We start from the raw sequence: 21,438 nt of genomic DNA on the forward strand, positions 1-21,438 counted from the left end.
ATGACGTGAATATGTTAGGAGAAAATACACAAACGATTAGGGAAAACGCGGAAATTCTAGTTGAAGCAAGTAAAGCGATACGGTTGGAAGTAAATCCCGTAAAGACTAAGTACATGGTTATGTCTCGTGTCTAGAATATTGTACGAAATGGAACTATAAAAATTGGAGATTTATCCTTCGAAGAGGTGGAAAAATTCAAATATCTTGGAGCAACAGTAACAAATATAAATGACACTCGGGAGGAAATTAAACGCAGAATAAATATGGGAAATGCGTGTTATTATTCGTTTAAGAAGCTTTTATCATCTAGTCTGCTGTCAAAAAATCTGAAAGTTAGAACTTATAAAACAGTTATATTACCGGTTGTTCTGTATTGTTGTGAAACTTGGAGTTTGACTTTGAGAGAGGAACAGAGATTATGGGTGTTTGAGAATAAGGTTCTTAGGAAAATATTTGGGGCTAAGAGGGATGAAGTTACAGGTGAATGGAGAAGTTACACAACGCAGAGCTGCACGCATTGTATACTTCACCTGACATAATTAGGAACATAAAATCCAGACGTTTGAGATGGGCAGGACATGTAGCACGTATGGGCGAATCCAGAAATGCATATAGAGTGTTAGTTGGGAGGCCGGAGGGAAAAAGATCTTTGGGGAAGCCGAGCCGTAGATGGGAAGATAATATTGAAATGGATTTGAGGGAGGTAGGATATGATGGTAGAGACTGGATTAATCTTGCTCAGGATAGGGACCAATGGCGGGCTTATGGCAATGAACCTCCGGGTTCCTTAAAAGCCAGTAAGTAAGTAAGTAAGTAAGTAAGTAAGTAAGTAAGTAAGTAAGTAAGTAAGTAAGTAAGTAAGTAAGTAAGTAAGTAAGTAAGTAAGTAAGTAAGTAAGTAAGTAAGTATTATTATTATTATTATTATTATTATTATTATTATTATTATTATTATTATTATTATTTGGAATTAAACTTTCCTAATCCATTATACGCGTCGAAATGACGAGGAGTAGCACGGTCGACTCTAGTAGAAGGTCGGAAGACGGAAACTTGGCAACATGTGCATCAGGGATCAGTCTTCTTACGAGCGCGCGGTGTATTATGCGATTTAAGTTTTGCTTTCGCATATTGAAGAGTATTTACATTTATGCTGAGCTTTTCTTTTTAAGTTTTGCATGAAATCAGCCAAGTATGGATTTCTAAAATGGTCCTCGGAAAAATTTGAAATAGTAGGCGATATAGAACCAGAAAGAAACGAAATGGTGGATGTACCGGTAACTCAATTTTTTAGAGTTATTCATTCAAGACCCTGATACTTTTAACTTTGAAGCTGATACATCCAGCCTTCCTTAACATATCAGCTTATGCCTATTTCAAGGTGTCCTCAAAGTTACATTGCTCACTTTGTATTGATTACCTACTTGGTAGGGAAAGAAACCAACAATCAAGATAGGTAGGCTATTTATGTTTATACTGAATCGAGAAGGAGTTTATTCTTCCTTCAAATTTTATACTTTACATTGCAACAATTGCCTACTGCATTATAAATACATTGATTTCAAACATTGTTAATGTAGAATATGGAAATCAAAAGAAGTTGTTGAAGTTACTCTCAAAAACAGTCTTGTGTAGTGATGTTGGCTTTGTAAACGATGTATGCCCACGTGCGATGGAATAAGTTAAACTTGTTGATAAAATACTTTCAGGCATTATGCACGTAATTAAATAATTTTCAAAGGTAAGGAATGATGTCATAGCTGCCAGTAAACCAGTATATAAGAGAGAATTGCAGACATTTTAGAAAAAGACGTAAAAAATGTAGGCCTAAATAAGATACAATTTAATATAATGTACAGCCCTGACCTAGACATTTTGGCCTAGGAATTGTACAATATGTGTTGAATATTGCATGTAATGTAATGTAATGGAATGATGTTTTGATAAACAATATAAAACTGCAGTATAGAAGTTGGAAATAAGATAATATCTAATAATAAAGACACGATTCCTTTGAAGATATGAGCCGTTCAGAGCAGAAGTGGTGTAAGTCAGAAATGGGTAATGTGAGTTAAAGTAAACATTCCGTAAAATACAGCGCAAAGTAGCAATGAATATTCAATTTATTTAAACTATTAGTAGTCAGTGCATAGCACGAAGGACATATTAATTGCTACTTTGCGCTGTATTTTACAGAAATTTTACTTTAAACCTCATTACCCAATTTTGACTTACACCACTTTTGCTCTGAGCGGCTCATATAATTATTACAGTGTCTTTTTATAAATGAATATTACTGAAGTCTGAAAAAGATGGCCTAGCATAAGTCGATAGATCTATTAATTCTGGCTGAAAACCAACGTAGGTATATGACCTAAATAAAGTACAATGTAACAAAATGTTTGAATATTCACGCCTATGAATTGTACTTGTTTGAGTTTTGTACTTAATGTAACGGAATATTTTTATAAATAATATAAGACTGTAGGTAAAGTAAAGTAAATCCATGGCGCTACAGCCCATGAAGGGCCAAGACCGACCAGGCGGCTGCTGGTCTCACGCCCACATGCCGGAAGCAGAGGTGGACGATCATTCAACCAGAATGGAAGTATTGTGTGGTTAATATAAAACTATAGCATGTGGAAAATAATGACAAAAATAATTAAGACACGACATAACCCTTACGAATCTTTGTATTAAATTACAGCAATTTTTTAAGAGAGTACATTTTTCAAGATTTTAAAAATATATAAAAGGTTTACTTTACTTTGTTGCAAATGTATATATCAATCTATAATCCGTTATGTATTATACTGAGTCCATGTACGACGTATGATTAACTTTTTAACGGTTTTCTTCTGATACTAACATTAAAACTCTTTGGTTCTGTTAACGAAATATGACAACAGTATGACTGACAACAGCAGACGACATAGTGTTGCCAAGTTGAGCCTTCCGACCTTCTACTAGAGTCGACCGTGGCAGTAGGCGTTTAGCACGTGGGGAAGTTCTACGGAAGTATGCGCAGTAAAGACATTTAGTTGCCTAGTAGCTGGAAAAATGAGGTGATTCATTCTACGAGCTACCAGCGGACTAACAGGCTACGTAGCAGTTTACCCACCAGGCTTCTTCTTGCACGTCTCCATTGCTTAACGTTCGGGCATTCCTTCCGACTAGGTAACCGGTCGGGGTACCAACTACCAACCAAGCTCCGTCTTGCACGTACGGCAGTCGCGTTATACCTGTTTTTTTTTTAAGATGGGACATGACAGTTAAGCGGCCGAGCTTAGAACTACAGTGCCATGTTGCCAATATGGACTACCACGCTGCCAGCTGATGGAAGCTAGCAATAGTCGTTAAGATGGCTGACGTTAAAACATTCATTGACAATTGACGCGAAGGTAAGAAAACAATACAAAAATCGACAGAGAATCAATGACGAAACGTACCAATGTTAACATTGTGTGCATAATAAATATCGTCAAGAGAGCTATTAAGCACTAACCACGTGGGAACGGTAAGTTTGGCAACTCAACCGTTGTTACCATAGCAACAGGCCTACCACACTATGTGACATTCAGTTGTTTTTCCGATCGTAACGCTCCGATGTCCCATCTTTCAAAAAAACAAGTATAGATCTGTAATAGTAAACGTCTATAGGAATTTACCTGAGCGAAATCTGTTCCTGGCAAACGCTCTGCATTAGCCTGTGCATTATTTCATAAGTTCAACAAAAATAATTACTAATCGAATAGGACTCCCAGAGCCATTTTATATTATCAGTCGCGATGAAAAGGTGTGTTTTCGTGAAAATCTTCAAATCCATAATATTTCCTCTTTATGTATGAGGACAAATCGAAAAGTATTTGGCCCTATTTTTTATGCCACAATAATAAACATACAGATAGTGTTCCAAGTATCTTCGATTATTTTTCCACATAGTCACCACCGCGGTTCAGGAATGTGTCCCATCGCACCACTAGTTTGGAGATGCAGCTGTTGTAGAATTCGACCGGTAGAGCGCGGAACCAACGCCGGATAGTGGTCGTCGCGTTGTCGTCGTCGGAAGTGAACCTCTGGCCTACCAGGAACTTCTTCAGTGGACCAAACACGTGGTAATCACTGCATTATATGGTGGATGCTCCATAATCTTCCACCTGAATGACTCCAGCTGGGCGACTGTTTCCCACATGAGGCCTGGCGTTGTCATGAAGGAGAACCACGTTGTCCACGAGAACTCCTTGGTGCTTTTCCTGATGCGAAGACTGCTGTCCGGTGGCGGTTTTGCGCTCGACGGCCTAAGTCTACAACAGCGGATGTCCAAACTAGTGGTTTATTATTGTGGCTGAAAAAAAAATTGGGGCAAAGACTTTTCGATTCGCCCTCGTGTAATAAAAAAATAAATATCAAGGAACAAATATAAAGTGAAGCAGATCATACCTGTATCTTTGACGCATTCGGTCTTCTTTAGTCGGTAACCCTTCTTGCACACGCAAATATTCTTCTCACACATCGAGTTACTTGAATCGCATTGTTGTGACTCTTCGCAGAAAACGCCCATCGCGGCTGCTGCAAAGAGTAAAAAGAGCCAATTACTATAGTCGCGTCGCTCTATGTCCGGCAGCCAATCACGTCGCAGGTCGGCTACATTTTAAACGTGTGCGTCTTGTCATTCGCTGCTCATGACGTTATACACTTCTTAAAGCTAGATAAATACTGAATATAATCGCCCGCCATTTTCGTTCTTTCATTGGCGTTCGTAGAAAGCACACGAGGGCGCTATTTGTCGCACCGTTAAATATTATCATGTCATAGCTCCTATGAGAGGCAATCAATTAACTTTTAGGATTCATAGATAAATGTCTAAGGAAAGCATAGAAAAAAAATTCTAAATCAAAATCTGTTTTGGAAAGTGAGAGAAACAATACTAACTTCGAAGTGAACGGTCTAAAATAGACATTGACATGATAAGTGACGTTTTTTAATTTTATTTTTCACGTTAGATAGGGGGTCAAAGAGAAAGAAATGTTTAGAAAGAATGGAAATTACTTTTAAAAGTGGCTGCTATTCAAAATCTTTACTGGTTAAAGAAATACTTTTTTTTTTCTTATTGCCTTGCGGACTTTCGTATGCAGAGTAACCACTTTTGTCTGTTAGAACTGCGGATTCTCATAGAAATCATCGCTCTGATTTCAAATTTGTTTTCACAATATTTTCATTGTTTAAGGTTTTCGAGTTAACCGTGAGTTTTGAAACGTAATTAAAATATTTTTAGTACATAAATAACATCTACGCTGATTAAACATTACCATGTCACACTTTGAAATTGAGAAAAATGAAAAGAATGTCAAGATCAAGATCTGACATTGCTATCTCCGACTTTCTTCTTTTAACTCTTTCGGATACATTTAACACTTTACTTGGTTTACTAAGTCTTGAGTTCAGAAGAAAGGTAAAAATATATTTATTAATATGAAGATTTGTATGCAATAAAAATAGGCCTATGGAAATATGAATACACTTTATTCGGCGGCGTTAAATGCTTGTGGCCTTATCTTCAATTCAACCAGGTCTACAATAAATACAAATACAAAAGTTATAATATAATAATAATAATAGTAGTAGTAGTAATAATAATAATAATAATAATAATAATAGTAATAATAATGCTTTAATAATTTCGGTGGAAGAGAAGGAAATAAGTACGCTATGATCATCATCATCATGAGACTCATTTTAAGGCAATTATCTACTTTAAAGAACTGTAGCAATTTTTTTAATTTTTCAGAAATGAGATATTGTTTAAATTGTTGATCATAAAAGTAGTAAACCCCTTGTCATTTTTGGCACGAACCGCCACTGGCTCTAATTTAATAATTTTAGTAACACTGAAACCTTATAGAGGTTCCTTTTCACATTGAAGAAAGTCAAATATTAATACATATTTAAGGTTAACAGTCTTAATGAACGTAGCTATTTACAAGACTTTAATGGTTGGCACAGTATAATAAATATTTGAAGGGGATACTTACATTGTAAACACGTATCATTACGTTTCTTTGAAGGCACGAAGAACGTTTTGCACGCGCACGTGTTGTTCACGCATATTGTGCTGTTGGGTGCGAACTGGCACTCACGGTCGTCGGAGCACGCGCCACCAATCACTGTAACACAATGACACACATGACGACATTCATAATGTTGTTGCAACGTACTGTCTTTTAATGTACGAGAGAAGGTTGTTAAATTTTTATGCCACCACCCAAAATATGTCAGGATTTAATTGATTTCCATATTTTTTTTCATCATAATTTCCTTTCATTCGCAAGATCAGAAAGTTGTCATACTCTCTGAAAGAAAATTTAGAAGTTTTGACTGAGACCAATAATTAACTTCTTGTTCATATTATCATTACAAGTCCTGTTTAAGGTTTGGAAACAGAAACTAGTCCGATGAAGCAAAATATGGTGAATATGAATGATGATACAATATTTAAAACCCACAGTCTTACAATCACGTAAGTTGCAAACGTTTTCTTAAAGGATGTACCCTTTCGCTAATATGTTTTCGCGGGATATCAGCCGAGTTAAGATTTTGGAATGCTCCAAGTTTTCGACTGCTATCTCTGCAGCCATCTTCAGGGAAGTGATGTCCGAATAGAGATGGCCGATATTTCACAAACCGATATTTTGTCACAGGTATTTTTTTGTCACAGATAAACCTGTGACTGAAGACGCGAAATATCTGTGACAAAATATCGCTATCGAAATCTGCTCCGTATTCAGTACTCTGTGACTGTTGCAACGTCTGCGACTGATATTTTCTCCTCTACGTCGTGGGTTTGCGCATGCGCATGATACAATAACAGCAATCGGGCGGTGGTATTTGATTATTTTTTCGTGATACTTTGTTTTTCAATATTATTTTTTTCAAAGTGATGATGTGTTGCAAAGTTATTAGCGGCATTATAATAATACAATCATGAATCTGACATTTTGTTTTCATATTAAGTCTGAATATATGTTTTATAAATATTTTATATATTCCCCGAGATCTTCACATTTTCATACTACTGTGAATATATATTAATGTGTAAGTATTTTCCACTCAATTTTTACGCAGTAACAATTTTTTTTAGTTATACTATTAATTACAAACAGAATAGTTACAGGAGCCTACATTATTTTAATAACTTTACATGTACTTCTCTCATTTATGTATGATCCAGTTTTAATGTATAGCTCTAACACGAACAGTGCAGGGTAGTATTAATTAAAATAATTAAACTAAAAATAAAATTATTTGTAATAAGTTCACTACCGGTATGTTGTTTATGGTTATTAACTCTTAGGAAATCGCACAGTGCTTCCTAACATTGGTACTCGTGTGGGGTGTTACTTCACCCAATTAATAGGCCTAATCAATGTTCTAAACTTGATATTTAGTGATATTTATCTAGATATTGTTAAAATCATCAACTTGCAAGTAATTTTCAACTTTTAAATACAATAATATAGGGTAGTTAGCAAAAATTGTCAATTTTATAAATTCCAAAAAGATCTGACATCTAGCAGACACTGCTCCAACAAATCGTTCTCATTGCCCTTGCTCACTTTTAAAATAGACCTACACTTACACATAAATGGGATAATTAATTACATTTGAAAATAAGGGGTATCAAACGTAAATCATGTTAGTTCACTCCGTGTCACTGAACGTTATGCTCTTCCGAACTTTCGAAGCATTTCTCACAAGCCGACAACAGCACCTATAGAATTAAAACCGAACGAGATAAAACTTACTTGGCTAAACTAACCTTGAGGTAGTTTCCTTCGTATTCACCTTATACACCTTGCATATACGAATCTGTGACAAGTTAGGTTTGGTTAGTTTAGGCTTTGTTATGCCTTGGATATACGATCAACTGCATCTTCACAAACAATCAAATTCAACGATTTTCACTTCCGAAATCACCGAAACTACCTCAGCTCTAGTTTAACCTGAGCAACTGTCTCTCCACAAAAAAATTCCTTATAAATGTAATGATTTTCACATCCGAAATTGCCGAAACTACTACAGCGCTAGTGTCACCATCTTATTATAAATGATATAGTGATTACACGATTTAAATAATAATAATAATAATAATAATAATAATAATAATAATAATAATAATAATACCATTGTTTACCAAAACTTTATCTTGTGTAAAATCCTGTCTGAACAACTGTCTTGTTCTGTAATTATTTTCCATTGTTTTTCCGAATACTGATGTTTCGTTAATTTTTATTCTGACTCAATATTATAATGTTAATGCACGACTTAAAATAATTTATCGATTATATTATATACAATAAAAAGGATCAATTTTTAAAACGATTAGGATAATCACATAACCTCAATTTCTCCGCACTCAACTACATTAAAAATTATCAACTGATCCATATCTACAATCAACTACGATAAAACCTCTTGGTATATGAGGTTAACTTTTTACATGTTACTGTTCAGTTAGATTAGTATTTATTTGTTAATGGTACATGTACATAACTTATTTGTTGGATTTTCCCATATACACCACTGAGGTGTGGCGTGTATAGAGAAATCGTATTCACATTGCACTGCTCTTCAATATTTCCTGTTAATTTTTATCGGTGTGACAAAATATCGGTGTAATTCATGCATATCATGCTTACTTAGCGATATAAAATATCGGTGTGACAAAATATCGGTGTAATTCATGCATATCGTGCTTACTTAGCGATATAAAATATCGGTGTGACAAAATATCGGTGTAATTCATGCATATCGTGCTTACTTAGCGATATAAAATATCGGTGTGACAAAATATCGGTGTAATTCATGCATATCGTGCTTACTTAGCGATATAAAATATCGGTGTGACAAAATATCGGTGTAATTCATGCATATCGTGCTTACTTAGCGATATAAAATATCGGTGTGACAAAATATCGGTGTAATTCATGCATATCGTGCTTACTTAGCGATATAAAATATCGGTGTGACAAAATATCGGTGTAATTCATGCATATCGTGCTTACTTAGCGATATAAAATATCGGTGTGACAAAATATCGGTGTAATTCATGCATATCGTGCTTACTTAGCGATATAAAATATCGGTGTGACAAAATATCGGTGTAATTCATGCATATCGTGCTTACTTAGCGATATAAAATATCGGTGTGACAAAATATCGGTGTAATTCATGCATATCGTGCTTACTTAGCGATATAAAATATCGGTGTGACAAAATCACAGATAAAAGTCACAGATATTTAATTGTCACAGTCACAGTTGTCACAGATACTTGAAAATATCGTTTAAGCTCAACTCTATGTCCGAACAGAAAGTCGAAAGGTTATATAGATGTGGCTGTCTCAGGTGAAACGGGATTGGTTGGCGGATCGGCCAGTCCGGGGCCGGGAATTGTCATCGCTCGTAAGCTCCGCCCCTCCCGGGATTACTGCGTGAAGTTTGGCGGGCGGCGAGCCCTGTTCCGCCGGTTGGAATCGGTTGCCGTCCTCGGTCCGTGATCTTCATGACCTTGATTGTAAGAGGGCCTGAGTTGGTCTAGACTTAGACAGCAAGCAAGAACCGACAAAGAAAGCTTTCATTCCATTCTGCGGGAGCGTGTCACACAAAATAAGCAGAATCCTCCAGAAAGTTAATATCAAAACCATCCATAAACCACAGAGCAAAATCCGGAGTCATCTACGTCAGGTTAAAGACAGTCAGGGCTTAAGGACTCCAGGGATTTACAAGATTCCATGCGAGTGTGGCGAAGTATACATAGGGTAGACTGGCCGCACAGTAGAAGACAGAATCAAAGAACATAAGAGGAACCTGAGGCTGTATTACCCGGAAAAATCTGCAGTGGCGCAACACAGCATAGAAAAGGAGCATAAAATACTGTTTGACCACACCAAGGTCATTAACAAATCAAGCCACTACTGGGATCGTACAATCAAGGAGGCCATAGAGATCAAGCTGGAGAAAAACAACTTTAACAGAGACAGTGGGCTCCAGCTCAGTCAGGCATGGACACCGGCCTTAGACCAACTCAGGCCCTCTTACAATCAAGGTCATGAAGATCACGGACCGAGGACGGCAACCGATTCCAACCGGCGGAACAGGGCTCGCCGCCCGCCAAACTTCACGCAGTAATCCCGGGAGGGGCGGAGCTTACGAGCGATGACAATTCCCGGCCCCGGATTGGCCGATCCGCCAACCAATCCCGTTTCACCTGAGACAGCCACATCTATATAACCTTTCGACTTTCTGTTCGGACATCACTTCCCTGAAGATGGCTGCAGAGATAGCAGTCGAAAGCTTGGAGCATTCCAAAATCTTAACTCGGCTGATATCCCGCGAAAACATATTAGCGAACCAACGCCGAGAAAGCCTCAAATCATACATGATGTACCCTTTGCTCGGCTTTCCCATCTCCTGAGCTTCAGTTCTTTCCTTTCAAGTCCTGTTTAAGGTTTAGAAATAGAAAATAGTCTGATGAAGCCAAATCTGGTGAGCATAATGAATGATATAACATATTTAAAACTCACAGTCTTATAATGTCACTTGAGTTGCAAATACTTTCTTGGAGAATGCATTGCTTGCTCAGCTTTCCCTTCTTCTGAGCTTCAGTTCTTTCCTTCCAAGTCCTGTTTGAGATTTGGAAACAGAAAATAGTGTGATGAAGTCAAATCTGGTGAATATGATGGATGATGCAATATATTTAAAACTCACAGTCTTATAACGTCACTTGAGTTGCAAACACTTTCTCGAAGGATGCATTGCTTGCTCAACTTTCCCTCCTCCTAAGCTTCAGTTCTTTCCTTCCAAGTCTTGTTTGAGATTTGGAAACAGAAAATAGTCTGATGAAGTCAAATCTGGTGAATGACACAATGTGTTTAAAACCTACAGTCTTATAATGTCACTTCAGTTGCAAACACTTTTTTGAAGGATGCATTTTTTGCTCAGTTGTCTCCCCTCCTGAGCTTCAGTTCTTATCGAAGTCATCTTACAAAGTTGTAATAATATTTTGCATCGGGAATGATACCATGTTACAGGAAATCAACCATGATAAGTCCTTCTGTATCTCAAACACTGAATTCAGACTAATTGTAGTGAATATGATGGATGATATATCAGTTCAAACTCACAGTATTGCAATATCATTTGAATTGCAAGTGCTCTGTTGAAGGATGACTTCTTTGCTTAGCTTCTCCATTTTCCGCTTCAGTTCTGGCAATCGTCTTAAATGTTATAATAATACTCAGCACTGAGAATATCATGTTCAGAAAATCAACCATGACAATACCTTCTTTATCTCGAAAATTGAAACCAGAACTTCCCAGATGATTTCTGTGCTCGACTTTTTTTCTGGTAAGAGAAATGGAATGTCTGCATACATTTTATTTAATTTTTTTCAGGAGTAGTATTCAAATTAACGACGCTTTCAGCCTCAGAACTTATTGAGCGTCAAAATTTAACATGGCCGAGAAATCAGCGACCAATTTTGGCAGAATCTATCAGGGACAGGCATGTTTTATGACCTGCTTTATTTCCCACCCGGTGGAAGCCATGCTAAAGAATTCATCGTCCTTTAAAATCCACCGCCATTGACAGGGTTTCGGCCCTGCTAGCTTGATAATCACAAGACCACCTAGGACCATATTTTGTTTCAGGGTCAAAGTAGTGAATCCATATTCCGTCAAATACAGGACAAAGTCAATGCAACACTTCATCTTTTCTCCTTCTGATGACACACCTAACATAGAATAATATAGGTACAGACTTCAAAGTTTCTGTCTAAATACGAAAAGATAACTTAGAAGACTGAAAAATTATTGGTCGTGAAATTCATTGTCGTGTGGCCAGGAATTTTTACTTGCTACAATTTGGCATTTGATGTGTTCTTACGAACAGAATACGAGTACAATGCAATATGCGCTTGATCATGAGTTGGCTTGATTACCTGATTGTGTTTTTTTATGAATCAGGTAATCCATGGCGAATCCTCGGTTTCATATCGATGGTGTTGAACAGCAATCTCATATGTCAAAAAATAAAAAATGAACTAAATGAGATTTCACTTTATCCCTATATAAAAAAAAGTATTTCCGAATCTTCTGCAAACACACTTATGTCGAGGCATGAATACAAACTTTCCATGAATATATTTTAATATTAACTTATGTGAGGCATTTTTTTCGTTATCAATAGATCAAAATGTTTTTTTTTTTTTCGTTCTTCTTTAAAACCGAACCTCGTAAGGTTGCTGTTCACCATCGATATGTCTAAAATACCATCTCGCTGTTGCCGATTTCATCGACGTTATATTTGTGACTATAGTTTGACAACTTCAAGTGAAACCCCGTAAAACACGCCAACTTCTGGAATCTCTCCCTTTCTTTCTTCTCTCTCCCTCGCTCCTCGTCATTCAGTCACCAATCACCACGTAAATATCTGAGAGGGTGTGTGTGGGCATCGCGACCAATAGAAGAACCACTCTCCAGTATTACCACAATAACGGATTCTTCATTTTTGCCTCGACTGTCGGCTAGGAAGGTTCCATTATGCTAGCATTACAGACAACTAGTCAACCTTTTAATGCTTTTGTTAGCAGGTTTGACAAGCTGTGAGTGGACCTGCAAGTACATAGTGCATAGTGCTCTCTCCCTTCCCCCAGTGCTTTCTCACTTGCTCCTCCCCAAGACATCCAGCGCTCACGTAGTAACTCGGTCAGGGTTTCAGTTCGATTTGTCAATCTATAGTTGCAGGAAATGGGACCTAAAGTCGGTTTTTTTCATTTTTATGTGTTTCGTGGTTACAAAAAGAGGATGAAATACTGAGCATTAAAAAAAATTCATGGTTCGAGGTGCTATAGTTTTTTAATATATTACTTATTGAATGTTGATATACATATTATGTACTTTTCGAGAAAAATGCAAATTAAAGTTTTCATTTGCTTTCCTAGCAAGTGTAAGAAAGATTTAGGTATTTAAGAAGCACTGTGTAAAACTATGTCCTAGTTTAGTATGTAAAAAAAGGCCTATAATTCGCGCAAGATGTTAAAACATAGAAATGCAGTTTTTACACCTCAAATTCGTTATTTTGCTCTCCTGTAAAACTTTCTTTCATGACTTCAGGTCTGTTTTCGCGCAACGGGTACATTTTAACATTGCAGTTAAATAATAAACAAGAAAAGAAGATGATAAGTTTCATGGAATTCTTTTTTAATTTGAATTTTTTGGGAAAAGGAGGAGCATGGCTCTCTGTCTCCCTCTTTGAAAGTTTGGGATTGCTCTGTCAACGTAAGACGTAACAAAATTACCGAATATATTTCAGATAAATCGTAGGTATCTGATGTTGCAGATAAGTTATACTCACCACTTGGACCACAATCCAGACTGGGCGTCGCCCTGAGACCTGGTTTACAGGAACAAACTCCCTTCCAGCACTCCGTTGGTTTCGCGCTGAGCGTAGGTTTACACTCTTCGTTCAAACTGCAGCTTTTGCCGAGACCAACTGCGAATCAAACCAAGAGTGTATTTTACATAACTTTCAAATCCATCCGGTGGATATTTCGAATTTCATTTAGACTACGGTTTCAATAAATGAATGGGTTATTTATGAAAGGGCCTAAGTCTTGAATACTAAATTGTTAGCAATTTAAGAAATAACTGCTTACAGGCCGAAATTTTTAAATTAAGGCTGAAATAAAAATTGTATCATAAATTCTACTAAGCATTAGAGTGTGAAACTTATCCTCTTCATATCTGAATCGATGTATCTACACCCAAAAAGCAGTTATTACATTACAAACTCATTTTCACAAAATTAGTGACTTAGGCCCTTTCGTAAATAACTCATTCAAATATGCTATTTATACCGGATCCAACTGGAACTTATGGAGATAAAAAAAGATGATGGGGAAAATTTTCTAGAAGTATCCTTGTATCAATTGTCTTTATTCTATAAAATCTCCTGTCAAAATTGTCTGTCATAATTATTTCGACTAGTGGCTGAGCGAGCCGTAAACTTCTTTTTGACAGAGTGAGGTGATCTATTATGGTCTTACTAATAAACCGTGTATAGTTTTTATATGAGGCTTACGTAGAGTTTGGACAGAAAACGTTACTAATAAACCATACATAAGCGATGGATGTATAAACAGTCTGTAACTATACAATGGAAATTCCTTTGCAGTAGTTATATGCACGAAACCCCTTGTTTAAGCGTTGTATATAGGCCCCTAGAGAAAAAATGAACGCCTCTCTAACAGTATCGACTGCCATTTTATAATGATGGTTGCCTTGTAACCAAGAACAACAAACCAAAGAGCACAGAATAATTAGAATAATATTGCTGTAGCTTGTACTCTCAGAGTCTGCTGTATCTAAAGGACTGAGACAAGGATGTGGAATGTCACCATCTCTATTTAAGATCTATCTAGAAACTGTTTTCAATCAATGGAATAGGTCTTGTAGCTTAATGGGAATTGAAATTAAGAATAAGATTATACATTCATTACTTTTTGCAGACGACCAGGTCATCATGGCACAAGAAAGGGATGAAATAAATTTCATGACAAAAAAGTTAATAAGCTGTTATAAATCAGGAGGTCTAAATATTAATTTTACAAAGACAGAATATCTGGTTGTCGGCGGAGAAAGTAGAAATTTGAATTTAGAGAATGGTGTAATTCGGGCGGTGGACCATTTTAAATACTTGGGATCAGTACTACATCAATCTGGTACATGTAAGAGAGATGTTGAAAATCGTGTGTCTCAGGCCGCTCTGCTATAAAGCAGTTAAATGGAGTCCTTTGGAGTCGGAACATAACACATAAGACTAAGCTGATGATTTTAAATGTGATAGTAGAAACTATTCTGACATATGGTGCCGAGGGCTGGACATTGAATGAAAGACAAAAAAATACTATTAAAGCAGTGGAGATGGATGGTTTACGACGTAGCTTGCGGGTGTCTCGTCTACAGAAGGTTAGGAATGACATTATTATGGAAGAATTGAACCTACAAGAAAATATAATCGACCGTATGGAACGAAGACAACTACAATGGTTTGGATACGTGCAACAGATGTCAGATGAGAGGTGGCCCAAGAAAGTATTGAATTGGTCTCCACCTGGAAGAAGAAAAAGAGGACGGCCTAGATATATGTGGAGGGGAAGAATTATAGAAGCAATGAGAGCTAGAGGTCTGGAAGATGGATCCTGGAATAACAGAGAAGAATGGAAAAAGGGAATCCAAGGCAACCGCTTATAAAGTGGAGAAGCCTTTAAAAGTAAGTAAGTAAGCTTGTACTCTTTGGCCAAAATATAGTGTGGTAATCGATCAGGGCCAGTTGTTCTATCGATAATTAACACGGCACACTAGAGCGCTCTACCGGATGCAATAGAGAATCTCAGATATTCTATTACCTTTCGCAATGAAGTAATGACGAAACTATGACGTAGCTCTGTAACAGTTATGCTGTTATACACGACGTATGTAGCGATTATTACTAACGAATTTACACATGACGTATAAACTAGCTACTCACTGTGTAAGTATAAGACAGTTAAACGTCTGTATAAAGAGTTTTTATTACTTAGCACTTCTTCTAACGGGTGTATACATGCAAACAAGTTTCGCTTAAATACGTACGTCTCCGTTTGGAAAATGACATGGGCAAGTAATAACCCTCTTAGCGATGATTTAGTGTATCAACTTTCGGCAATAAAGTCTTGTGGCTTATACATTACATTCATTCATTCATTCATAATGTCCTTCCCAAAGGTAGGTCTTTCACTGTAAACTCAGCATTCTCCAATCTTTCCTATTTTCCGCCTTCCTCTTTTCTCCGCATACGAACTACGTATCCTAATGTTGGCCATCATCATACCGTTGTATGGTGCATGAATACTATCATGAAGAACTTCTCCAGTGACATTTCGACATATTAACGCACTTCTAGTACGGTTTCAATAGAATACTAGCCATCGTGAGAAAAAATGATCTCGAAACATGTCTTATCTTGTTTCTGATAAAGAGTATGACACCTGTGTTTACCAGATTTGTAAACATATCTCGACACTGAATAACGTCTACAGTAAAAGCGTTGTTAAATAAGATGTAATGGTACTACTACTACTACTAGGCCTACTACAACCACAAATAATACTAGTCAATATATGACTTTATCCTAAGCGTTTGTGAAGCAATAAGTGAATACAAATAAGTTCGTACACTATTAACAATTTGAAGCATAATACTGAGATCACAATATCCTGTAAGTTCCAGAGAATAATATATTAGAGAATGTGATACATAATTTGTTGACATAATATGCACTATTTTAAAGATAAAGGTATTTTGTTATTCATTTATTTTATTGGGTTATTTTACGACGCTGTATCAACATCTAGGTTATTTAGCGTCTGAATGATATGAAGGTGATAATGCCGGTGAAATGAGTCCGGGGTCCAACACCGAAAGTTACCCAGCATTTGCTCGTATTGGGTTGAGGGAAAACCCCGGAAAAACCTCAATCAGGTAACTTGCCCAGACCGGGATTCGAACCCGGGCCACCTGGTTTCGCAGCCAGACGCGCTGACCGTTACTCCACAGGTGTAGACTTTTGTTATTCAATATAATAAATAAATATTACTTTATTAATCTTCTGATTTTGCTAGAATTACTTGATCATAGCAATCTATTGCTCTTAAATTCAAATCGTCCAATTTAAAAATTGTGCGTAGCTCTACTTCCCATTTCTGAATTTCTGTCAGACATTCCAGAAAAATAAGTTTACAAAGCATATTTCTGCGTTATTTAACTTTAATTGTGAACAACAATGCAATCGTATTTCACGATTATCATTTTTACATTCAACACAGTCTCCAAAATCGTCGAGTCATATTTTGTTTAAACAAGAAACTAAAGAGGAAAGAAGCAAAAATATACTTCTCCTCCAACAGGATCCTGTGACAGTCAACTGTTTTATGTTCATATTCATAGAGTATTCTAGGACTTAATTATTTATGAATGGGAATTTATAGTTCCCTCGATTCTTCGGCCTAACTCTTTGTGACTTTTAACATTAAGAAACTTTAAAAGATGAAGTGTACAAAATAATCCACAACTCTGGAAGAACTGAAAAATAAGATCCGGAAAAAAATCAAGTGATTTTTTTTTCTCTAACGCTGCGCGTATTGACGTGTAGCGCCTATGCCTAATTTTTGGCGGTTATGATGAAGAATCCTATTCTGAGGTTGAGGTACCCATTAGGTTGGATTCTGCTGTCACTTGATAGTATGACGTGTGTAAAAGTGGGAAGGCTGGATGAAGATGAAGGTGATAATGACTGCGAAATGAGACCAGAGTCCGGCGCCGAAAGGTACCCAGCATTTGCTCTTAATGAGTTGAAAGAAAGCCTCGGAGAAAACCTCAATCAGGAAACTTTTCCCAGCCAGAATTCGATTCTGGGCTCGCAGTCAGAAACTGTGTCTACTGCTCCAAAATGGTGGACTCTCAAGTGAAAAGTACCGCAAATAAAACATTGTCGATTCTTTTGTTAATATGACCTGAATTATGGATTAGTAGGAAATTTGTAGAATTTCCTTATTATGTGCTTGGGTATTAGAGATGTTATTCTGACAGAACTATGCTTTCATTGCGAGGTTTTTATTGCAGGCTTATTGGTTTAAATTTGTTGTTTATATTTAACTAGTGGCTTGTGCAGCAAATGCTGCAAACTAAGTTCATTAGACGTTCAAATAAACATTTTTCAGAATTATTTTCAATGAAGAATACCAGACATTCTGAAAGTTATTTGCTTCCATAATAATGAAACATACTCCCTCTGAATAGTTTTTTATGCCAAATACTTTTTCTTGAACCTATATACCTTCAGTTTTTTTTAGTTTGAAAGCGAAAACGCAAGTAACAATGTCAGGACGATCAGTCGGTTTTTTAATGTGGGAGTAAAGCAGTAGCTATTTCAGGTTATTGTGCATTGTAGGTGAAAGTTAAAAAAAAATGTCAGGTTTGCTACCACCTCAATTTTTGTAGTTTTTAATATCCAATACACAGCTATACTCAGAAAATTACACACCGCAGAATCAGATCTGTAAATTATTTTTAGTAAGTCTTAAAGTTTTTAATAACCAATTTAATTTAAGCTGTAAATATGTCAGCATTCTTGCAAATCATGGCCTTCGTGTAATATTGTTTACTGTAGTGTGTGTTTTGTTTTATTCTGAAATGCAATTAGTTAGTGACGACAGATGGATTTTAGAAAATAGGAAAATTATGTTGAAAAATTCACATTTCTCTGAAAACTACTATTTTTCTGAAAAACTTTGGGTTCCAAGCTTCAAAATGAGGAGTCATTTATTAAAATCCGTTCAGCTGTTTTCCCGTAATTTCCATTACCAGTTCAAATTATATATAGCCTATAGATATCTACAAACGTTTGAGTTAATTATTTATCTGAGAGGCCGTCTGCTTGGTTTCACCCCTTCTTTTCAAAAACCTAAAAAAACGGTCCCTAACGATTATATTCTATATAACTTGGTGTAGATTGTGACTGACCCATAGGCACACAGTCGGTGTTGTTGAAAATTTCTCTGAAACCGTGTTCGCAGATGCAACGCCCGTGCAGACATTGTAGACGTCGGCTGCTGTTGAACAGGCCGCACTCTGCTGACACGCTGCAGTTGCCTCCCAGACCAACTGCAACAACACGGCGGAACTGTCACAGAGAGATTGTAGAACAGGAGAAAGAATGAATAATAATTCTGCTTTTCAAGGGATCTCTACTTAAACACACAGAAAATTATTACAAATCTGCTTTAAAAACTGCAGATACATAAAAAGTTGCAGCCTTCTTTTGACGTACGGTACCTAATTTTTGTAGCCATATAATGGATAATTTATTAGTATTTTAAGGGTCAGATATAACTTGTAATTGCATAATTTTTCCTTTACTCACTATTACATAACTTAAAATTTGAAAAATATTTTTAAATTTTCATATATAGGATGTCTCAGGAGAAATGTAACATACTTCAGGATATGTAGTGTGGGTTACACACATCTATTTAACCTGATATGCCTGTGTCTGAAATGTAACTGTTGGGAAGTTATTGACGGGCGAACTTTTAAATGGAGATAGGCATTATAGATGTATTTCTACTTTTAGAACATTGTGATATGATGATAAATTATTAAAATTGCCGCAGCTTATGCTGTGCAAATAAGTTTATTTCTTAATTAAGTACAAACTCAGTAAGTTCCTGGAAGATCCTTTAATACAACCCGTTGTAGGCATGCCGACTACAACGAGACAGAAACTATTGGTCACGTATTGGGATTCTGCAGGAAAAGCGAGCTGCTACGGAACAACAGACATCATAGAGTATTGCAGAAGTCCTAAGACACTTTGATTGGGAGGTTCATGAAGAGGTTCATTGCATTTCGCCCGCAGATTCCAACAGGCGCGCGGACATCATAGCCATCGACAGGGTTAAGGATAAGGCCATGGTATTAGATCCAACCATCCACTTTGAGAGAGACCTCTCACAAGCGGACGAGGTCAACAAGGAAAAACAAGAAATATATCTACCATGCCTACCTTTCCTCTCTTCTAAATATAACATACCTGTTAATCAGTGGGTCGTCAAAGGTATGTTATTTGGAGCGAGAGGTTCCCTTCCACAGTCTACCTACAAACTATTAGTGAAATTAAAATTCCAAGTCTTTCAAATACAAAACATCCTATTACGAATTCTTAGGGACTTTTTACATATCATTCAATATCATCTATATTTTCAAGAAAGGTAATTTTGTCCATATGACATTTTGGCATCAAGCGAATCCCAAATCCAAATTTAGTATTTTTTTAATTAATCGACTTAAAACCTTAACTGTTCTGTATTCTGATCCTCACTGGAGGGTTGATGATTTAATTAAATCCTTCTCTCACAAGAAAATTACTATGGATTTAGTGATGTGTGTTGTGCTGGCGTAGCGGTGCTCAGATGCTACCATGTACAAAAGATCTCGCGTAACACGTCAAGTATAGTACACGGGAGCGCAGGATGTTTCAGTATTTCTCCCCTTAATTTCCCTCCAACTGTTAGACTTCGGACATAGCTATATCAGGTTAAATCAATGAGGTTTACCGAAACAATATTATCCTGAAGTATTTCACATTCCTCCGAGACACTCTGTATAAGTGTACAAATCTAACAAAAAAAACTAACTTACCCAAGTAGATAATGCAGCGTCGTTAAATAAGCTACTAATAAGATTTTTCTTTAGAAAGCTGACATTTTGTATAGACTAGAATTTCTGAAATCAAGTACGTTAGAAGTACCGGATGGCCATTTTAGAACAACAGTGTTCTTAACTCAACAAAAATGTAAACTTTTACACTAAAATTAAATTCACTACCAAATATTAAAACACAAAACTGTATTCCTCAGTTGTTCTATTACGAATAGAAGAGCAAAACACTGGAATTGGAAAGTCACAAATCACAATATTTTATACATCAATATGAATCAACTAAGAGTGTCGCAAATAGATGTGTATTCAATACGAGACCGACCTAAAGGGACGCAGTCTGTCTTGTTGGCCGTGGGCCGGAAGCCAAGCTCACAACTACATCGCGCATTCAGGCACTGCAGACTCCGGATGCTGTTGACGAGGCCACAGTCGGAAGCAACAGCACACGCATGGTCGAGACCAACTGCAACACGCAACAGAGAACATGAAGACACATGGGACACAAAGTCAAGAGAAACAAGATGTAATGTAGATATTGAGAGAGAGAGAGAGAGATAACTGGATAAATAAAATGGAAATAGCTGGAAATAAAATACAGAGCTTCGAGAAGAACACTACCGATAAGAAAGTTTTATAACTCAACAACCAACAAATGTATCCAAATGTCGTTTGCTGCAAAAGACAGAAGGCCTCAGCAAATTTTTATGGTGGTCAATAAAATTCCACATGTGCACCTGGATAAATGAAACGGAAATAGCTAGAAATAAAATACAGAGCTTCGAGAAGAACACTACCGATTAGAAAGTTTTATAACTCAACAACCAACAAATGTATCCAAATGTCGTTTGCTGGAAAAGATAGAGGAACTCAGGAAATTTTATGGTAGTCAATAAAATTCCACATGTGCACCTAGATAAATGAAACGGAAATAGCTAGAAATAAAATACAGAGCTTCGGGAAGAACACTACAATGTCTTTTGCTGCAAAAGACAGAGGAATTCAGCACATTTTTATGGTGGTCAAGAAAACTTCACATGTGCACCTGGATAAATGAAATGAAAATAGCTAGAGATAAAATACAGAGCTTCGGGAAGAACACTACCGATAAGAAAGTTTTGTAAC

At 36.7% G+C, this 21,438-nt stretch overlaps 1 protein-coding gene across 2 annotated transcripts in view; it reads right to left on the reverse strand.

The window, feature by feature from the left end:
• Positions 1 to 21,438, reverse strand: part of LOC138703160 (protein draper-like) — a 57,093-nt gene that overhangs the window by 3,325 nt on the left and 32,330 nt on the right. For both annotated transcript variants that reach the window (XM_069830818.1, XM_069830820.1), the window contains exons 4-8: positions 20,639 to 20,779; positions 18,619 to 18,759; positions 13,412 to 13,549; positions 6,032 to 6,163; positions 4,440 to 4,568 (exon numbers count right to left, since the gene is read on the reverse strand). In XM_069830818.1, the coding sequence (XP_069686919.1) occupies positions 4,440 to 4,568; positions 6,032 to 6,163; positions 13,412 to 13,549; positions 18,619 to 18,759; positions 20,639 to 20,779 (681 nt within the window). The remainder of the gene's footprint in view (positions 1 to 4,439; positions 4,569 to 6,031; positions 6,164 to 13,411; positions 13,550 to 18,618; positions 18,760 to 20,638; positions 20,780 to 21,438) is intronic.

Source organism: Periplaneta americana, chromosome 7, assembly GCF_040183065.1.
Source record: "Periplaneta americana isolate PAMFEO1 chromosome 7, P.americana_PAMFEO1_priV1, whole genome shotgun sequence".
NCBI lineage: Eukaryota > Metazoa > Arthropoda > Insecta > Blattodea > Blattidae > Periplaneta > Periplaneta americana.